A 19,781-nucleotide genomic window follows, 5' to 3' on the forward strand; every position below is an offset into this window, starting at 1 on the left:
GGATGAAGAGCTCATTCCCATTCCCCTGGGGTAGTTGGTGTTGGAAAACTGAGCTGGGAGCAGCTCTTCTGTCCCAGGTCTGAGATTGGCCTGATGATTCTGCAGAGGTCTGGGTCATCTGTCATGACAGGAGGAAAAACTCCCTCAACCAAACTCTGTCCTTTGTTCCCAGTGTGCAGGTTCTGGATGCACAAAACCTGCTCCACTGGAATTCCCTGGTAAAAGGAAATTGGAATCCCCAGTCTGTATTGCAGCTCAGGCAGCTTGCCCAGTTTGGGAAGGGATGGGCATTATTTACAGAAGGTTCCATTTTGTTCCTGTGGAATTGTGTGTACTCACCCAGCTCAGCAGCAGGTGTTTGGAGAAGCAAGGAAATGCTGGAGTATTCAGATCTTTTCTTACTGAATAAAATTAATCCAATACTATTTATTTTGATATACAGATTAAAGTTTATCCCCTTTAATTCTGTTTGTATTTAGAATGGTATTAGTGAAATAAACTTGCATAAGAAGCAGCCCTGTTAATCAGAGGGTGAGAACAAGGAATTAAGATTCAGAATTCCTTCTAGCAAGATGAATTTTGGCAGTGGAGGCTCTTGCTGTTCTCTCTGCTACAGTCTCCCAGTGGAGGATTTGGGGAGAGATTTTTTTTACATTTCAGGCTTTTTCCCCCATTTCCTTCCTTTGTGTTACCCCTTCACCTGGAGCAATGCAGCTGAGACTTTGGGAAACAAAAATCTCATTTTGCCATTCACTATCTTTAGGAGTGTTTAGCACCAGTTCTTCTACATCCTTAATTTCCAGTGTGTAACTTCAGAACAGAACAGCCAGGCTTTTCTCTCTGCTGCTGGATTGGTTATTTGATAAAAAGGCCACTAAGATAAGAGATTTGCAAAGTGCATCTTAAAATAATAGGTTTTGAAAGGTGAAAGCAACCATTACTAGTCAGATCCATGTTCAACATAGTCCTGAAAATGAATGTTTAATAGAACAAGTGGTTTGTGTGAGCCAAGGCCCTGCTGTATTGATCAGAGAAAACACCAAAACTTGCAACAAAGCAAAACCAGCACAAGTGTCAATATGTTGGGCCTTTCACCTGTCACTGTGCAATCCACATGACAGGATCTTCTGAAGCCCTAATTTTCTGATGGGAATGGGAAGAACCCATTCCTTTCTTTCCTGTCATCACACCTCTCAAAAGCACAGTTTAACTTCATTTACCTATTTTTGTATGATGGCTCAGAAAATTCGATTTCTCAGTAGTGCAAGCAAAACCCATCCAAGCTGAAGTAAATAACAGCAATTTACTTGTAGAGCTGTGTTGCCCTTGTCCCCATATTTACTGCTCAACCCAGACAAGATCTAGTTCTTCTGGAGGAGAGTTATTGACAGCCCAAGGTTTGGTTGCTATAGAGAAGACTCTGATGAAGATGGAAGGATTTGTTTCAATAAACTCAGCTGACCTCTTCTTCAGAGAACAATTTTCTCTTATCGATGTAATTCAATAGGACTTTAAATGACAAGATTCATGTGCATCCTTCACAGTATAAATCTGCTGGTTTAGGGCTTTTTTAGCTGTGTATCTCCTTGAGTGGGGAATTGGGTTATGCAATGCTCATTGCTGCATGTGACAATGGCAACAACCCATGTCAGAGGCAGGAACTTTGTGAAGGAACACCTGAACTTACCCTGTGTTCTTCTGGCTTTTTATTTATATATTTATGTGTAGTCATCAGTGTAATCAGGTTTAAAATGGCTCAGTATTTTTATGACCAGTGAGTATTGATCCTAAAATCACATTAGAGAGGAAGTTCATTAGCTGGATGTGGGAGTCTTTTTGTCTTCAGCTCTGGAGAGCCCAGCCTGCAGTGGGAGTGCAGCAGGGGGTGATAGATGGTCATGGCAAGAGGCAAACCAATACTCAGCTGGAGAAGGCACCATCAGGAAAAATTATATCCAAGTAAAAATAGGCAGCACTCACCTCCCCTCACCATTCTGGAGCTGCAAATGCCTCCTGCTCACAGGGCAGGAATTTTTATTAACAAATTTGCTTAAGTGACTAAAAAAGCAAGAGATGATTAATAAAGTGGGAATTCAGCTCCACAGTGACCTTGTGATCTTCAGTGTGCTTGTGTTTATAAAATCACCCTGCACCTCACTGGGGCCTGTCCAAAGCCCATCCTCTGTCCTTGCTGCTCCTGTTTGACAAGAGTAATGACCAGGGGGAACATCCATATCCAGTTTTCTTTAATTTCTCTCTTTTTCCTCTTAGACCTGGTTGAGGAGTTACATAAAGCTGTTCCAGGCTCCGTGCCAGCGCTGTGGGAAGTTCCTGCAGGATGGGCTGCCACCCACCTGGAGGGACTTCAGAACCCTGGAGGCTTTCCATGACACCTGCAGGCAGTAGGAGCCCCCTGCCCCTCCAGGAGACAGCACAGCCCTGGTGGCTCCACTGCTGCACCTCCCTGCCCTGAAACTCTGGAGTGAGACTGACACAGCTGTGATCTGAAATGATCCTGCCTGGCAAGATCTGGCAGTAATTATCATTACTCTAAAGTTTAATGAAAATATCCATTGTACAGTTTATGTTTTGTGAAAGAATTTGCAATGCTGAGGACTTTTATAAGCTTGAAATAAATTTTGTATTCTCAAAATTTGTTCCATTATTTCTTTACACAAAACCTTTGGGTTTGGTGTGGATTTTTCAGTACTGCTCTTTTCTTTAGGAAAACTGGAAGCATTTAAACATGCTGAAATGTTGGGGTGGGGGGAATTGTTGAAAGGCTGCTTATCTGAGTGCTGGGGTTTTTTGTGGAAGAGGAGATTTATGGCATTGATTAAACACAGGATTTCAAAGGCATGTGGCAGCTTGGAAGATGCAGAGTAACTTTCTAAGGAGGGGGGGAACAGATGTTTCCCTTTACTAAAATTGTAATGAGAAATGTTAACAAAATCTGCATGTATTAAGTGGTTTGGAAACGTGTGATGAGCAGTGACAGTCGTGTTCTACAACTGAAATAATTCAGCCCTAAAGCAGAGTTTCTGCAGCACAGATACCCAGCGTGTTTCCTAAATGATTTAAAATGTACATGGAACACACTGGAGAAGAGCAGGATCCCTCCCAGCAATCCCTGAGCTTGGAAGGGGTGGCAGAGTTCCATCCTGGGAGCCTTGGCTGGTTTTCCTTTCCCCAGACACAGGGAAAGGTCCCTGGTCCTGTCCCAGCCTGGGGTGCAGAGGGTGAAATGTCCCCTCTGGTATTTTCCTGACTCCTGTGTCCCCCCTGGCAGCCAGTTTGATTCATTCCACTCTAATTCCCACCTTTTGCTTCTACAAACCACAAAGGCTTCACTCATCAGCTGATCTGGGAGCTGGGAAGGGGAGCTCTGGAGGACTCCATTAATTGTCAGATAAATTGACAGTGCTACAGAGGAATTTTTGAGGTTTCTTTGGACAAGCTTCTGTTGCAGGACTGGCTCCTATGAAAGAGAAAAATGGAAAGAAAATGCATGTTTATGTCTGTGGAGGCACAACATAGTGAAGGATGAGAGTGTGTGTGTGTTTGAGGATGTTAATAATGAGATTTTTTTTTCCATATTATTATTAATAATAATATTTCCAGTTACCAAACAGAAGAATTACCATAGCAGTGGGATAATGGCCATTTCAAACTCAGCTGCAGTTGAATTACCTAATGAAAACTTTTTGTGCTGTTATTTGACCCAAGCAGCCTTCTCAGTCCAAAGATCAGCCAAGACAGAACAACTTTTGCATCTTGGATGAGCCTGAGCCTTGAAAATAATAGGCCCCTCTCTCCATCCCATTCCTGTGCTAATTAAAAGGCCTGGCTTTCTGATAGCATAAGCATTTTTTTTTTTTTTTTTTGTAACTATAAAGGTCATAATATGATATCCAACCTGCTTTAGGCACTGCTGGCTGCTCCCTTCTGTTTATGCTTAAATAATGGTGTAGAAAGCAAATCCTGAGGTTCACAAAAGTTCTGTGTGTGGAGTCGTGTCTTGGCATTTGGAGATAATTAGTTGCAGAAAACAGCATCATCCCAGTCTGTTAATTGAGCCTGAAATTTTAAACCTGTAACTGGGGAGTCTGATGGAGAGACTCAATTCACCAGAGGATAGAAATTATGTGTTTTACTGAAGTTCAGCACAAATCCCTTTGTCACATCCCTTCCCCCTGAGCTGCAGCTGAGGGATTGGGATTTTTTCTCCCTGCCAGGACCCTGGAGCAGGAGGGAGCTCAAACCCTGAAGGGCAGCAGGTTGGAATATTCTCATTGGGGGAGTTCCAGCAGTTTGGATTCATCCTCTGCTCCTTGTCCTGGCAGTCCATGTGCCTGGAGGCAGTGCTGCTTATCCCTGGGATGAGGCTTTCCAAGGAAAGCAGAGGCTGCTCTGAGTGGGAGGGCTGGAAACTGGCAGGTCACTGCTAAATCCAGAGCCATGTTCACAGTTAATTTCTGTGTTTTTTCTCAGCTTTAGATGCTGGGCACTATAATTATTTTTGTCGTGCTTAAAAACAATGGGTGACCAAAAGCAGTTGAATTGAAGAATGAGTGGCTTTGCTCTTCACCACTGGAGTTTGTTGTAGTGAAAGCAGTCCCAGTCTCCCAGGCAAACACCAAGGACTGGGATCCATAAGGAGTGGTTGGCTCTCCCCTATTCCAGGGCATCTTCAGATCCTCATTTCTGCAAGGCCAGCAGACTCAGGAGTGGCCAGACTGAGCAGAGGAAGGAAAGTGATGCACATGCAGAAACAGGAGCTGCTGTAGTGGCTCTGGCTGAATCATCCATCCCCGTGGCTGTTCTGTGCAGGGTCCATTGTGTCACCCACCCCGAGCCAAACCTGCTCCTCTGGGAACAAACCCCTTTATTTCTCCCTGTGCAAACCCCTCCTGCTGTGCTGGCTACTGCTAAAGGTTACAAAATCCATCTTTTTGCTAAGAAAGCAACTTAATTAATATCCGAGTTTCCCTGGTGAAGGGAACCCGCAGCAGATTTGCAGCCTCTCCCTTTTCCCTCCCTGCACCCCTCCCAAACCTCTTTAATTTCTCTGCCAATATTGGACAAATGTAACAGGCTGACTTTTTAATTTTCTACTCCCAGGTCTCCCTTGTCCCCTCATGCATTTTTCATCACAGCTCATGGCTCCCTCCCTGCCTGCCCTGTGAACAATATTGATCGACTGATTAAGCCATCAAGCCATGGCAAACAACTTTAATTTTCTAACCAAAGCCTTTTAGTTCTCTTTCCTTTCTTGTATATTTGTTGCCTTTTCCCAAAGTTTTTAACGTCTGCTCAGAAACAAATGCATTTTTTTAATTAGGCCCTGGGTTAATTGGGGCTGTGCACCAGCCAGAGGAATCCACAGGGAATTATTAACCCAGGAATGCAGGAGGAGAGTGAGTGCTGTTGCTGTGGTCCCATTTCAAAGCTAAAACTTTTCAAGAAAGGCTTAAGGAACACATGGGAAAGGTTTCCCTTTCCTCTCTGGCATCTCCCAACAGCTTTGGATTTCACAGAGTGCAATCCCATCACAGCAGCACCCTGGCCACACCAGCAGCTCTAGGGCTCTGACAGGGCTCCTGCAGCTCCTCAACCCCAAATTGACAAATCCTTGCTAAACCCCTGAATGCTGCAGCTTCAACCACCCCACTGCACACTCTGAGAGCTGCTGGAATCCTGCAAATGTGGAGCTGAGTTGCCTTGTAGAGCATTTTGAGCCCTGATGATGATGAATCCCAGGGCTGGCAGGGGGGTTAAAGCATCTTTCTTACAAACTCAGAACGTGGTTTCAGTGAGGCTTGTCACAATCGCTCCGTGGGTTTGCAAATTGCTTCTCAAGGTGGAAATGCAGCTTGAATTTGAGGATATTTGTCTCTCCCTGGCAGCCTCTGTGTTGTGCTGTGGAGCTCAGTCCTGCCTGGGGTGAGCAGGAATGGGAGCTCTGGTGTCTCCAGAGCTGTGAATTCCAAGGATGTGGCAAAACCTTCCCAAAGTCCCCTGTCCATGGAGGGTTTGCCTGAGAGCAGTGCCAGAACTGGGCCCCTTCACACCCCCGGGGCTCCACCAGCATTTAACTGGGAATCCATCACTGCTTGCTCTGAGCCAGGACACCCAGAGCTGAGCCCCTGCAGCTGGGAGGTGCTGGGAGATGCTGGGAGATGCTGGGAGATACTGGGAGGTGCTGGGAGGTGCTGGGATGTGCTGGGAGATGCTGGGAGGTGCTGGGATGTGCTGGGAGATGCTGGGAGGTACTGGGAGGTGCTGGGAGGTGCTGGGATGTGCTGGGAGATGCTGGGAGGTACTGGGAGATGCTGGGAGGTGCTGGGATGTGCTGGGAGATGCTGGGAGGTGCTGGGACATGCTGGGAGATACTGGGAGATACTGGGAGATGCTGGGAGGTGCTGGGACATGCTGGGAGATACTGGGAGGTGCTGGGAGGTACTGGGAGATGCTAGGAGATACTGGGAGGTGCTGGGAGATGCTGGGAGATGCTGGGAGGTGCTGGGAGATACTGGGAGATGCTGGGAGATGCTGGGAGGTACTGGGAGGTACTGAGAGGTGCTGGGAGATGCTGGGAGGTGCTGGGAGATGCTGGGAGATGCTGGGAGGTGCTGGGAGATACTGGGAGGTGCTGGGAGGTGCTGGGAGGTACTGGGAGGTGCTGGGAGGTGCTGGGAGATACTGGGAGGTGCTGGGAGGTGCTGGGAGGTGCTGGGAGATGCTGGGAGGTGCTGGGAGGTGCTGGGAGATGCTGGGAGATACTGGGAGGTGCTGGGAGATGCTGGGAGATGCTGGGAGGTGCTGGGAGATACTGGGAGATGCTGGGAGATACTGGGAGGTACTGGGAGGTACTGGGAGATACTGGGAGGTGCTGGGAGATACTGGGAGATGCTGGGAGATGCTGGGAGGTACTGGGAGGTACTGGGAGATACTGGGAGGTGCTGGGAGATGCTGGGAGGTACTGGGAGGTACTGGGAGGGAAAGATGAGGCTGGAGGCTCAGGGTCCCATTCCAGCTGTCACCCAAAATTGCAGGGAAACCTCAAATGTTCCTCCTCAGCTCTGCTGGTGAGCCCAGCACGGATCCATGCATGGATTAATTCACATCCCCAGAGGGAGGCAGAGCAGCCTCAAGCTGACTCTAACACAGCTTCCATCAGAGTTTTTGGCCCTTTAGGCCATGCCCTGGTTTTCCTGCCCCAGCAGGAGCAGGAGCTGCCTCATGGGGCAGAATCCCACAGCCCAAGCTGAGGTCTCAATGCCCCAGTTCATCACCAGCTCCACTGCAAGGCAGGGCTTCTGTTCCAAACCCCCCTGGTGTCCACAAGAGGAGATTTGCTGCAGGTAAACACAGGAGGTTCTGCTGGGTTTATTCCCATCAGACATCAGCTGTTTTTCCCCATGGTTATTCCCTGGTTGGAAGCAGCAGGGTGAGGAGGGAATTGGGTGTTTTGTGAGCAGCACCCCCAAAAAACAAAGCTGGCTCTGAGTCACTGGGGCTTGAGTCTCCTCTCTGCTTTGAGGGATTGCAATATCAGATAATTAGTTCCTATAAAGATGTGTGTGTCATGAACTTGGTAGAATTTGTGAGGTTGTCTTTCTTCTCTTTTAAAAGCAAATGATCAAAACAAGAGACACCTTCAGACATGCTGTGACCCTCTGGAAGGGCAGGGTGTGTCCCTGCAGCAACCAGGATTTTTTATCAGCTGACATTTTATCCTCTGTGAAGTTCAACAGCAGCACTAATACCTGATTACTGGGCCTGTGTCATAAAAATGAAAGGGGGATTTTAAAAAATGAAGTACAGCATAGGAATGTAAATGGGCTTTTATTGCCTTTTGAGTTGGGAGAACCCAGGAACAGCTGAGCATTTCTCATTTTATTTACTTTTTTATGTTAATAAGGAGGCTAATTTAAAGTGGGAGTCCTTGTATTTAGTAATAGACAGGGTTGTGCTGATCAAAAAGTTGCTCTGAAAACCAGAGGGGCAGGATCAAGGACAGAGAAGTTTTGTTATTCAGGTGCTGAGACTGAACATTTTTGGGTTTAAAGGTGCCCCACTCTCTGGTCTCCAACATCTCCAACAGTTCTGCAAATCAGCTCAGAAGCATTGCCAGAAAACAACAAATATGTGAAAAATATTAATGATGAGATCATTTCAAATTCATGAGAACAAATATTTGCGTGGAGAACGTGATTCCAAGAGTGGAGCTGGGGGCAGGAATGCAGGCTGGGATTTATGCACCCAATTACAATTAACCCCTGCCACCAGCACCTCAGCTACTGAGCTTCACAACAAGCTGCTCATTTGGCATCTGCAGGTGAAGAATGATGAGCAGGAAATTTTGGTGTGGCCTTGGTATAAAAATAAAGCTGATGGAGGGGAGCAGCCTGTGCCCTTGTCTCTCACCATCTGCACTTCCTCCCTGCATTTCGGGTTTATTAAGGTGTTTTTAGCCCTTTTTCTTTCTTTGCAGCCTCACTGCTGTTGACAATCCCTTTTTAAAATGCTGGAAAGAAAGCAGGAGTGCTTTTTAAAGTGTCACCAGCCGAGGCTGACAATGGGCTGTGGGCTCCCCTCGGATGGGAGCGATCGCAGCTGACCTGTGGCCACTGCTCATTTTCTGCTGGATAAAAAACTCTGCCAGCCTGGAGCTGGTGAGGCTGGAACCTGCTGGGGGACCTGAGGGGAAGGGAAATGTCAGGTGAGGATGGGATGCTCTGGCTGGGAGGGAATCAAGGCAGTGCAGAGGGGACTGAGCATCCCCAGGGCAGGGAGAGCCAGAGCCAGGTGATGTCCTGAGATGCTGAATTGGAGCAAAAATTGCTAAACCACGACCTTAACAGGAGGCTTAATTAGATTTTGTTTTGTTTCTCTGAGGTTTTACCCAGCTCTCCTATAAATCCTGCTCTGGTGATGAATTCCTCCTGAGCCTGGAGGTGACTCTGATGAAATGCTCGTGAGCACTTCCAAAACCCTTCTTCCTGAGCTCCCCCAAACTCACATTTCTGACAGAAATGAGCCAAGGGGAGGGAGAGAAGCCATGCTGGTCCTTCACATCAAGGGCCTGTGGTTCCCTGAGCTTTTGGGTGTTTTTCCTCCCCTGGATCTGTGGATGAAGCTGCTGCAGGATGTGCTCCTGGCCTCAGCTCAGGTGCCACCTGGGTCTGAGGCTGAGGAAGGTTATAGCCAGATCAGATTCATTGTATTAAGTACTTTTCTCCTGCAGAAAAACACGAGGAAATTAATCCCAGAGTATTCAACAAAACATGCCAAGAAGCAAAGCTGCCAAGCTCTCCCAGTTTGCTTTTTGTTTTCACTGAGCCCCTCGCTGTAATTACAAACATCCGTGAAATTAAAACTGCAAATTGCTGAGGTAGGAGAGTGGAAAGGGCTGGGAAACATTTAAATTGCTGTGACAGGACATTCTTCCATCCTAAAGCAGCAGTGGGGGAGCAGCAAGGAATTCCTGCCAAACTCACCTGACACTGTGTTAATTGTGCTGGGAAAATACAGGTGAGTGCTCCAATATCACACACCTGGCTCCAGGTGTGCAGGGGTGCTGCCCTCTGCAAGGCAGAAATCCCCAAATTTGTCCAAGAAGCTTTAAAACAATTTATTTCCTCACAAATTTAGCTCTAATCTTTGGGTATAGTCCCACATTTGACACCTCAGTTTCCTGTTAAATCAGTTAAACTGGTTTATTTGCTTCTGTTAAAAATCCATTCAGTTGTTTTACTGCTAATGGACTGTCACAAAACTCAGCAGAAAGGGCTGGTATTTAGTTTTCCTCTGTGAATATTTTTAAGGATTTTCTTGTGGGAGAAAGGGTGGTTCACCACTGCTTAAAAAACAGTCAAACATGGGCAGGCTCTGAACCAGAAAAGAGCTGAGTTATCTTTTTTTTAATACAAGCCACCTTATAGCACGAGGTGGGGAAATCAATACACCCTCACCCTGGTTATCAGGAGCACTGAAAATATTCAACATTAAGTAGTGGTGATATAAACAAAACCTCACACCTTCAGCCCTTGAGACTAAAAGTGGATTTACTTCATTTTTCCCAAGTCTGGTGCCACCAGGGCTCTGCACAAGCACGGTGTGAGAATTGCTGCTTAGAGAAAGCAAAGCTTTTGAAGAGCATTCAGAAGGCAAAGTAATTAAATTTTCAAAAAAAAAAAAAAATGAAACAAAACAGAAATTTAAAATCCACCTTGAAGTCAGTGGTTTTTAAGCTGCACTTCAAATTGATGCTGCCAAGCAGAAGTTTTTCCCTGTGAGGCTCCTAGCATGGAGTAATGTGCTTTTGGTCTGCTTGGATGCCATTTGAGTTCTGTTGTTTTATCAGCTTAAATAAAACTGGTCCTTTTTAAGGCTCCTGTTTCAAAGAAATAACTTTGGGATACCTGGCTTTTTGTCCTCTTCCCCTGTTGTTTCCAGGAAGCTGCAAAAAATAAAAGTTTCTTGGCATTTCTTTGTTGCACTCCAAGGCCATTGGGGCTGGAGAGTCTCCTGGCTTGCAGCATCCTTCAGCCTGAGCTCTGAGGTGCTTTTGGCACACTGCTCCTCTCTGTCCTCCAGATTTCAGATTTCAGCAGCTTTCCCCTGTGCTCAGTGTCTCCTGAAATCAGAACAATCTCCTGACTTTCACCACAACAAGCAGTGCTGGGGTTTTTTACTGATCATGGAAAACTGCATTTCTTTATAATGTAAATTTTGAAGAAGAGTTATGTTTGCAGCTTCCATCCCTCAGGTGTCACAGGCTTTAGAGCCCCTGTCTAATCATGGATTGATTGATGCCAAAGGGAGTTTTCCACCTGGACAGGTCCCAATGCAATGGGGGATGCAGTTCAGCCTCCTGGGGTGATGCTGTAGAACAAGAGGAGATGCTTTGTCAGCCTGAATAAAACACAGGATGCTCCAGGGCTGGGTCTGACCCTGGAGCAGCAGGAGGTCAGAGATGGGTCTGGGCAAAGAGCCTGGGTTCCAATTTTGGTTTAATGACCCCTCCAAGTGTCCCTGCAGCCTCTGAGTGAGCTGGGGGTGTTGTGAGCACAGAGGGGACCTGGAGGGTGGCACAGGGACAGGGCTGTGCCCCAGGGCTGCCCCTGGGGCTGGCTGGGAAGGGAGGTGCTGTCTGATGCTCATCTCAGTCTTTGTGGGAAGGGAAATGAAGCCTGATGTTCCTGAGGGGAGAGAGAGAAGGGATCCAGACTGATGCTTTAAGTTTTAGCTTTTTTATTTTTCACCTCAGTACTGCTTTAGTGTAACTCTCAAACTCCAGATCCCATCAGCTGCTGCTCTCCCATTTCATTCTGACAAAACAATTTCTCTCTGGGCCTGAAACCCAACTGTCTCAGGCCCCAAAAAATGTAAACAACAGAGAACTAGGGGGGACAAACTCGGGGAATGGGACTCCATTAACTGCAGCTCTTACTGGACAATTAACATCTGATGTGCAAATAGACCAAATTTATACCTTGGGTGTGTCTGTGAGCCTCCTGCACTGCCCAAGGTGTAAATTTTGAAGGCTTTTCAATAAATACCCACCTGTATCTTTTAACTCTGAGTAGCCCCTGTTCCAGGCATCCAGACCTGGAGAAGAGGGATGGGGTGATCCATGGGGAGACCCCCCAGCCCCTGCACTGTGTGGGTGCTTGGGTTTGCCTACAGAAATATCCACAGGTGTGGTGCAATGTGACATAAATCACATCACTTTTTGTGAGTTGATCAATCTGCTGCAGATCCCCCACTGCCCCATCCATAATGACCCAGCACAAGATGAATAGCAGCCTGTTGGAGAACATTAGGATGACATTATCTGCAAAGAGAGCAAGCAACATCTGAAATCCAGGACTGGGGTGGGATTGACAGTCCCTGTTTCTGTGGGAAAAGGTGAGTGACTGCTTGTTCCCACCAAAAAGCCCCTGGTGCACAGGCTGGCAGCAAAATGTGGGCAAAGTTTTGCTCAGGGTGGCTCAGCCTCAGGGCCAGGATGGGGTTGAAGGAACCAAACAGTGACACAGCTCCACAAAATGCTGGAGATTATCCAGAGCATCACCCAAGGGTTTCTGAGCATCAGGATTTCACACACATGGGACTAGCAGGTACCTTCTCACACACAGCCCTGCATGAAGAACTGATGGGTTTTCTTTTAATGACCTAAAATCCAAGGGGTGAGACCCCAAGAGAGGGTTCAAAGCCACCACCCTGCTGTCACACAGGCCCAGTGCAAGGAGCAGATGGAATTGTCACAGCCTTCCCCCCTCTCCTCTGCTCCCTCCCCATCCCAGCTCTGCTCCAGACCTGTGCACAAAGGTAACTCCTCCACGTCCTCTACTCGTCCTGCTCTGAACTATTCAGTTGCAGCTTTTTCTTCTGAACTCAGTGCTAAAAATACTTTAAAGGTAAACCCTGGGGTGGCTCCTTCATTGTGCTCCTGCCTCCTCCTTCCCCAGCAATTTCCCCACAGCTGAGCTGGCCCTTTTATGCCAGTGGAAAGGTGCTATTGATCTCCCACTTGACAAAGGGAGGGGAAACACAGCCCCTTTCATCCTCCCCTTGCACACACTGATCTCTGTGTCCGCTCTGCCTCTGATGATGGGAGGGTTTTAATCCAAGAGGATTGGGAATCTTTGCCTCATCAAAGAATCCCCTTGCTCTCTGAGGGCCTCAGATGGGGGCTGCAGCTGTAGGGAGCAGGTGGAAAAATAAGGAAGCAAGAAGGGATTCCAGCTCAGGAGCAGCCCCAGGTGTGGTGGGGATGGGACAGCAAACCCAGGCTGAGCATGGTGTGGCACAAACCCCTTTGGGGATGGCACCAGCCTCAGCTGCAGGTGAAACCCAAACTCTGTGTAATTCCCCCTCCCTCCCCATTCTTCATTAACTGGGTTGTTTTTAAGCGTGAACGCCGGGGCTGTAAATCTGAGGCCATTTCGCAGGTTAGGTGAACTGTGAAAAGCAGATTTGCACAATTTGCAGATTGCTTGTTGAGGTGAGAGCTAATGCTGCTGACTCACGAGCTGAGCTGATGCTCTTGGCAATCCTTCCCCACTCTCCAGCTATTTCCATGCAGCCCTTCATCCCTCTCGGGTTTTGGCAGCGTCCAAAGTTTACTCCAAGAACAGAAGTTTCCTGAATCCAGCAGAACCACCTGTTTTTCCCCTGAATGATGCAAATGCACTGCAGTCTCTTCCAGACCCTGGCCCCAAACATGCTTTTAAGCAGTCTCAGCTCAGAGCAGCAATTAGTATTCAGGCAGGAGAGCCCTGGGAGCGGCAGGAATGCCTGTCTCCATCTTTATTCATAACCCAAAGGCGTGTTTGCTCTCCGGGCTGGGGCTGCTGCAGTGCTGGAGCAGGCAGCTCCTCCTCAACCCCACGGCACCTCTCAGGTGCTCCAAGGCTCTGTTGGTTTTTTAGCATTTCTGGATCATTTCTGAGCTCAGAAACCCCTCCTGGCTCAGGGCTGGGGGAGCTCACAGGGGGAAATGCTGGGGCTGAGGGGCAGCAGCAGCTCCTGCTTTGTCTGGTTGGTTTTCTCTGCCCATCACACCCATCTCCTGTTGCTCCTCATCTCCTCTGGATGCTGCCACAAAGCTGCTCCAGGAACGAGATGTGTTTCCATTGATCACTTGGAATTCTGCAGCAGGGCAGGGAGAAAGGTTCTCCTGCCCTGAGCATTGCTCCCACTGACCCTGCAGCTCCAGGGCCTCCAAGATTGGGGGAAAACACTTATTTTCCATGGCTTTTAGACTGGTTTGTGCAGAAATGGGGATTTCTTTAATCTTGTCTTCTCACTGTGATTTGCATCCTCTTCCCAGTGAATAACAAGCTCTGGAAGTTCAGCAGCATCTCCCAGCTCCTGCTGTGTCCCTGGGCTGGGATTTTCTGGGAGGAAGGGGTTGAGGAGATGTGTGTGATGCCTTTGAGGAGCAGGTTTTGATCTGTGTGGCTGGGCCAGCACGGTGTCCTGAGCTGCCACAGAACAGTTCCATGTGACAAACACCTCACAAGCTCCATCCTCACACTGCCCCGGGAGAGGCAGTGATAGATTAATCTGAACAAAGATTGATCAATAATTTATGCTGGTGTTTTCACTCACCTGGGGCTTGGACAGACTTTGATATGATTTGATGGGGTCGGACCCACCCCGCTTTAATTAAACACGATGCTGAAAATTAAAAGGAAAACCTATTGGCTACTGGAAGTGAAATCAATCAGTGATCAGTAACAAGAGGCTGATTAAAGAGGTGATGCCCAGGAAGGAGCGGGCAGCTTCAGCAGACGCTTCCTGAGGGCGAGATTAGCGGGACATATTGAATGTAAATACAGCTATTGGCATTTTGTCACGGCGTGGCCTTTAGCAGCCGAGCTGTTTGTGCGCCTTGATGAATGGCTCTGCAGCAGGGAAGGTGCTGCGGGAATTGGGAGCGCTGGAGGCTCCCCGGAGCATCTCGGGGGGTGGGATGGGGACAGCAGGGATGCAGGAGCTGAGCCCTGAGCCCCCCGCCCGGGCTGCAGGCTGGGTTGGGCAGGGATTGCCCATCTGTGCCATGGGACTGATGCATGGCAGAGCGGGGCTGGGTGTCCCGGCTGCGCTCCTGCAGTTCCCTGAGCCCTGGGGCAGAGCTGCAGCACAGCCCGTCCCGACTGGCAGCTCTCATTAACCCCTAATTAATGAATTAATTGACGGCGGAGCCAGCCCTGCGCAGCGCTAATGAACAGCGCGGCGTTCACCCCGGGAAACGGAGATGCTCCAGGAGCAGCGGTGATACAGGAACGAGCCAGACAGCGCTAAACGCGGCGTGGGGAACAAAATCTCTCGGTGCTTTCGCTGAGGAATGCTCAGCCTGGAGTGGGGCAGCGTTTCGGGGACCCCGAGGAGCCCTGGGCCAGCCCTCCTGCGGGAGATGCTCTCGGAGATGCGATGGGAACACTGGGCACGGCTCAGAGCCCGGAGCATCCCTGGCCGCGGGACATCGGCCACCTCTCCCTGCAGGGATGGAAATCCCGCCTGAAAAACAGAGAGGGAAAGAACCTGAAACGTCTCCTCTGCTTCCAGCCCGCCCTCTCTGCTCTTCCACACCAGACAGGGTGGACAAACGAGAGTTTTTGCAGCCCCGTGTGTCCCTGTGTCCTCTGCATATGCAGCTCCAGACAGACCCGGGAGAGATGGGACAATGGGATGGGGATGGGGATTGGAACAGGGACACGGATGATTCCTTCCCTCAGCTGCTGCAATTGCTCTTTTTTAACTTCCCTGCCAGTTTACAGGAGGAAAGAGACTGTAGGAGAGAGGATTTTAAGAATTTTAGAGGATGAGGTCAAGAGATGGAGTCCCCTGGGGAAGGCAGAGCTGGGGATAAAGCACCCTTGAGTTGAAAAATGCTTGGATTTGGGGACAAGGGGGAGAAACCTCCCCAAGAACAAGGTGACTTGGGAAAAGCCTTTTGCAGGATGGTGGAAGGAGCTCAGAACTGGGGGTTTGTGTGTGATGGGCACCTGGGGGACAGGGATGAGGCAGGTGAGGGGCACCACATGAGCCCAGGGAGCTGCTGGTCACCTGGGGAGTTTGGAACTGCTCCCTCACCTGCCTGCCTTGTTGGGGCTTTGATTCCTCACTGACAGCCCGCTGAAGGATTGATCTGAGCTGGTATAAATAATTCATGAGCTTTTTTTGGGTTTTTTGAGCAGCTGTGAATTCTGAGATGTGAGCTCTGCACAGCAGACGCTGTTGGGACTAAAAGAACAGTTTGAGGAGAAAGCTGTATATTTTTGTTGTTGTTGTTGTCTGTTGCCGTTTATAATTTTTAATCTCCTTTCTCTTTTCCTCTATTTTTTTTTCCTCATTGTTTTCTTCCCACACACAAGGCTGGATTGTTCCTGAGGCTCTCAGCAGGCAGCTGTGGCAGAGGCAGGGTGAGGGGATGGCTGCACCAGCTGAATGCTCTGGGTGCATCTGGAACCTCTGCCTGCAGGGAGATGCTGCCCCAGGTGCTCCCTGCTCCACCTCTGCCCTCTGCTGCTCCCAGCCCTGCAGTTCAGGGGGCTGGAAAATGCCTTGATTCCTGTCTCACCATCAGGGATCCCCTGGGAAATGGGAGAGGGAGCAGAGCATGGAGGGGAGAGGGGCTGGGGAACTTCCTCCGGGGGTGTTTGAGCTGGTTGACAAAACATCTGCCCAGCCTGGGCTGCCAAAACTGCCCCCAGCCCTGGGTGAAACCTCTGTGGCAATAGACAGGTGGTTGAGTGGTATTTAATGTTTCCCAGGTTATCTGGTAGCATTTGTCAGCTGAAAACCCTCCTAAATCTTCACCATCAGTTCAAAACCAACTGTGCAGGGATGTGAACGCTGAAAGGAAAATTTCCAGCTTAACCCCCTGATTTCACTGAACACCCACGGGCTGACTCCAAGAGATCCCAGGATGGGAAAATGGGGTTCAAAAGATTTCACAAGGCAAAATTAATGATAAAAATATTCTCTTACAAGTCAGCCGGTTTTGTAGCTGGGTTCCCAGCAGAGGGAGGCAGCTGCAGCTGCAGCCACATCTGGGGGGATCTGCCAGCGCCAGTACAAGTCAGTGTGGAAAAAATCTTTGCTGTAGAGAAGTTTATTTAGGAAAACCCTGCAGTGCTGAGAGGTCTGTGAGGCTCCTGAGAGCCCTGAGAGCAGCAGGCACTGCTGCTGCCACCAGCCTGCCACGGAGGGGACAGGGAGCTGAGGGCAGGAGCCCCTCCTGCCCCCCAAACCCCCCAGGTGCTGCTGTGTGAGCCCAGAAAGCCTTTCCTGGCATGCAGGGTTTGCAGGGAGCTGCTGGGGGGCTTCTGGGGAGAGGAGAGCTGATAAGGACACAAGTCCCTGTGCTCAGATCTTCTCCAGGGTGCAGGGACAGACCCTCAGCCTGCCCTGGAAAGGGCTGAGGCTGATCCTTGGTGGCTCCACAGGTCTGGTTTAATGGCTTTCACTCCAGCATGGGCTTTTCTTTTTCCATCCAGACAACTCTTGCTGGCCAGAGCAGCAAAACTGGTGCAAAATGTTTGTGGGGATGTGTCCCAGGGAGGGGGAAGGTGCGTTGGAGGGTTCTCACCACAGCACCTCTTGCAGGATTTCTGTTTTCTGCTTGCAAACATTGGGCCTGGGAGGAAATCTTCAGGGACATTGGGGTCACCATCCCCAGCAGGTCCTGGGCTCCCAGAAGTTGATGGACATCCTGAGAGGAGAGGATGCCACCCTGATGGGCACTTGGGGCTGAGCCTCATCAGCCACGAGCAGCTTCAGGCTGATGAAAATCATTCATGAACTTGTGCTGAATTAGATGAGGACTTGATGAATGGAGGGGTTGGGTTTTGTGTCAAAATGTTTCTTCATAATCCTTAAAAGATGGAGTATCTTGACTCTTTGTTTTGAAATGATGCGAAAATAACTAAATTTGGCCAACACTAATTTCATAAAGAAGGAGAACACCTACACAGCGTGAAGCATTAGGTTTGGTGGCAAAAGATTCTCTGTATTTTTTTTTTTTTTCATTTCATTTGCTTATTTTGACAAGGGAGGGAAAAGGGAAGCTTGGGGGGATTTGGTTTAAGGGTTTTTTTTTTTCCTGAAGGCCACAGCAGTTTTTATATCACTGCCTTTTGCTGGGTGGAGGTGCTCAGGAGCAGTAAAGCAATACTTGTTATTTAATTTGTTATTTAATTCTGGGCCTGTTACAGAGAGGAGGAGGAAGACACCTCAGCAGCAGTGAGTTATCTCCAAGATTTCAGGCACACAGGGGCTGTTCTCCTTGCTCTCTGCACCTCAGTGAGCACATCTGCCACCCCAGCAGCCTCCTGCAGACCCAGGTTCCCTTTCCTGGTGAGAAAAGCCACAGAGGAGCCCCTTGGGTTGGACACATAGGTGGTTAATCAGCCAATTAATTAATCAGTCTCTGGGTTCCAGCTGCCAATGCAGTTTACTGGAGTTTGTTTCTCTTTGGTGGCTGAATGATGCTCACAACACCTTTTCCTTCACCAGGTGATGGAATCACAGCAGAGAAAACTTGACATCAAGAGCTTGATCTGCCCATTCCCATCCATCTGCCACGGAGGAGGCACAGCTGTGCCCAGCAGAGGAGATAAACACTTGAAACGTGGGATGAAGGAGGCTTCACACCCCTCTGCTGCCTGCAGAACAGGTTTGTGTTTCCATCTCCCTTCCTGGAAGCCACAGAGATCTCGGGGAGACGCTGGGAGCAGGTGGAGATGTGCAGTGGGACATTATTTATTCATGGCATGATCGTCCTGTAAAGAGCTGAGTGGGGAGGGAGGGTCAGTGCCGTTCAGGGGTCACTGTAATTCACATTTTGCCATGCTGATGGGGGAGTGGGACACTCACATTTCTTGCAGGAAAAACACAGGGAAAGCTCAGGAGGTTTTTTGGTTTTTTTTAACACTGCTTGAAACGTGGTTCCTGTTGAGGAGCAGAGGGGCTGCCTGCCCTGTCCCGGTGCAGGCGGGAATTGGAACCTGAGGGAGGAGCAGCATCACCCCCAGACTCCCACACTGGCTGGGACCGGGCTCAGAGGGGCTCAGCAGCCAAAAATCGGGAGGGAGCAGCTCTGTGCCACATCCCAGGGCTCCTGCAGGGGCTGGGGATGCTGCGGGACCCACACGGTCCCTGGATGTGCTGCTCGCCCCCATCCCATGCTGGATGCTGCCATTCCCGAGCTCCCCCTCGGACCAATTGTTCCTCTTCAGGGTGGCACAGAAGGGAAAGGAGGCTCAGTGTGGGAGGGGAAAACCATTCCGTTCATCAATGGGAGATCAAATGGATCGGTATGATCAATAGGATCAACAGGAGATCAAATGGATCATATGATCAATAGGATATGATGACTATGATCAATAGGATATGATCAATAGGATCAACAGGAGATCAGATGGATCATATGATCAATAGGATAGGATCAATAGGATATGATTACTATGATCAATAGGATATGATCAATAGGATATGATCGATATGATCAATAGGATCAACAGGAGATCAGATGGATCGATATGATCAATAGGATATAATCAACAGGAGATCAAATGGATCACTATGATCAATAGGATCGACAGGAGATCAGATGGATCGATATGATCAATAGGATCAATGGGATATGATCAATAGGATCAACAGGAGATCAAATGGGTCAATATGATCAATAGGATATGATCAATGGGATATGATCAATAGGATCAACAGGCTGTCAGACGCTCCCGGCTGCGATCCCGGCGCGGAGGTTCGCGGGTCGTTAGCGCATCGCTGTTAATTAATTCGCTGTGTTACAGCGTCTGGCAAAGGGCTGCGATAATTCACCCAGCAGAGCAAATGAGCCATAATGAGAGCTGATGGACAGGCAGGGCTTCATCCCGTGTGGGAATATCCCTGAAGCTTCCCACTGTCCCAGACAGCAGTGTGGAAGGAAAAAAGGAAAACCCTTCCTTTTTTTTTATTTTATTTTTTTTTCTCAAATCTGTGCTGATTATTTGGGAAACCAGAATGTATTTTCTGTTAGCACCTTTTACTTTAAAAATGCCTCATAAATCTGAACAGCACCCACAGCACAGGTGTGACACGGACACCTCCACCCTGCAGGTGTGAGGGAAGGATGCTGGGGGTGGTATCCTCACATCCCACCACACAACGAGGGCCTGTGGGGGACCCTGTGTCCTCTTGATCTTGTCCAGGCCGTGCTGGTTTCTGATGGGGTCAGCAGAGGTGGGAACAGGGTG

At 48.9% G+C, this 19,781-nt stretch overlaps 2 protein-coding genes across 2 annotated transcripts in view; one reads left to right on the forward strand and one right to left on the reverse strand.

The window, feature by feature from the left end:
• Positions 1–2,656, forward strand: part of MED27 (mediator complex subunit 27) — an 82,543-nt gene extending 79,887 nt beyond the window's left edge. The window contains exon 8 of the mRNA XM_079324638.1: positions 2,272–2,656. Coding sequence (XP_079180764.1) covers positions 2,272–2,406 — 135 coding nt within the window. The 3' untranslated portion in view covers positions 2,407–2,656. The remainder of the gene's footprint in view (positions 1–2,271) is intronic.
• The window catches only part of PRRT1B (proline rich transmembrane protein 1B), a 424,933-nt gene that overhangs the window by 302,887 nt on the left and 102,265 nt on the right, over positions 1–19,781 (reverse strand). The gene's annotated exons all lie outside the window — the stretch shown is intronic.

This window comes from Erithacus rubecula (genome assembly GCF_903797595.1).
Source record: "Erithacus rubecula genome assembly, chromosome: 21".
In the NCBI taxonomy this organism is placed as follows: domain Eukaryota; kingdom Metazoa; phylum Chordata; class Aves; order Passeriformes; family Muscicapidae; genus Erithacus; species Erithacus rubecula.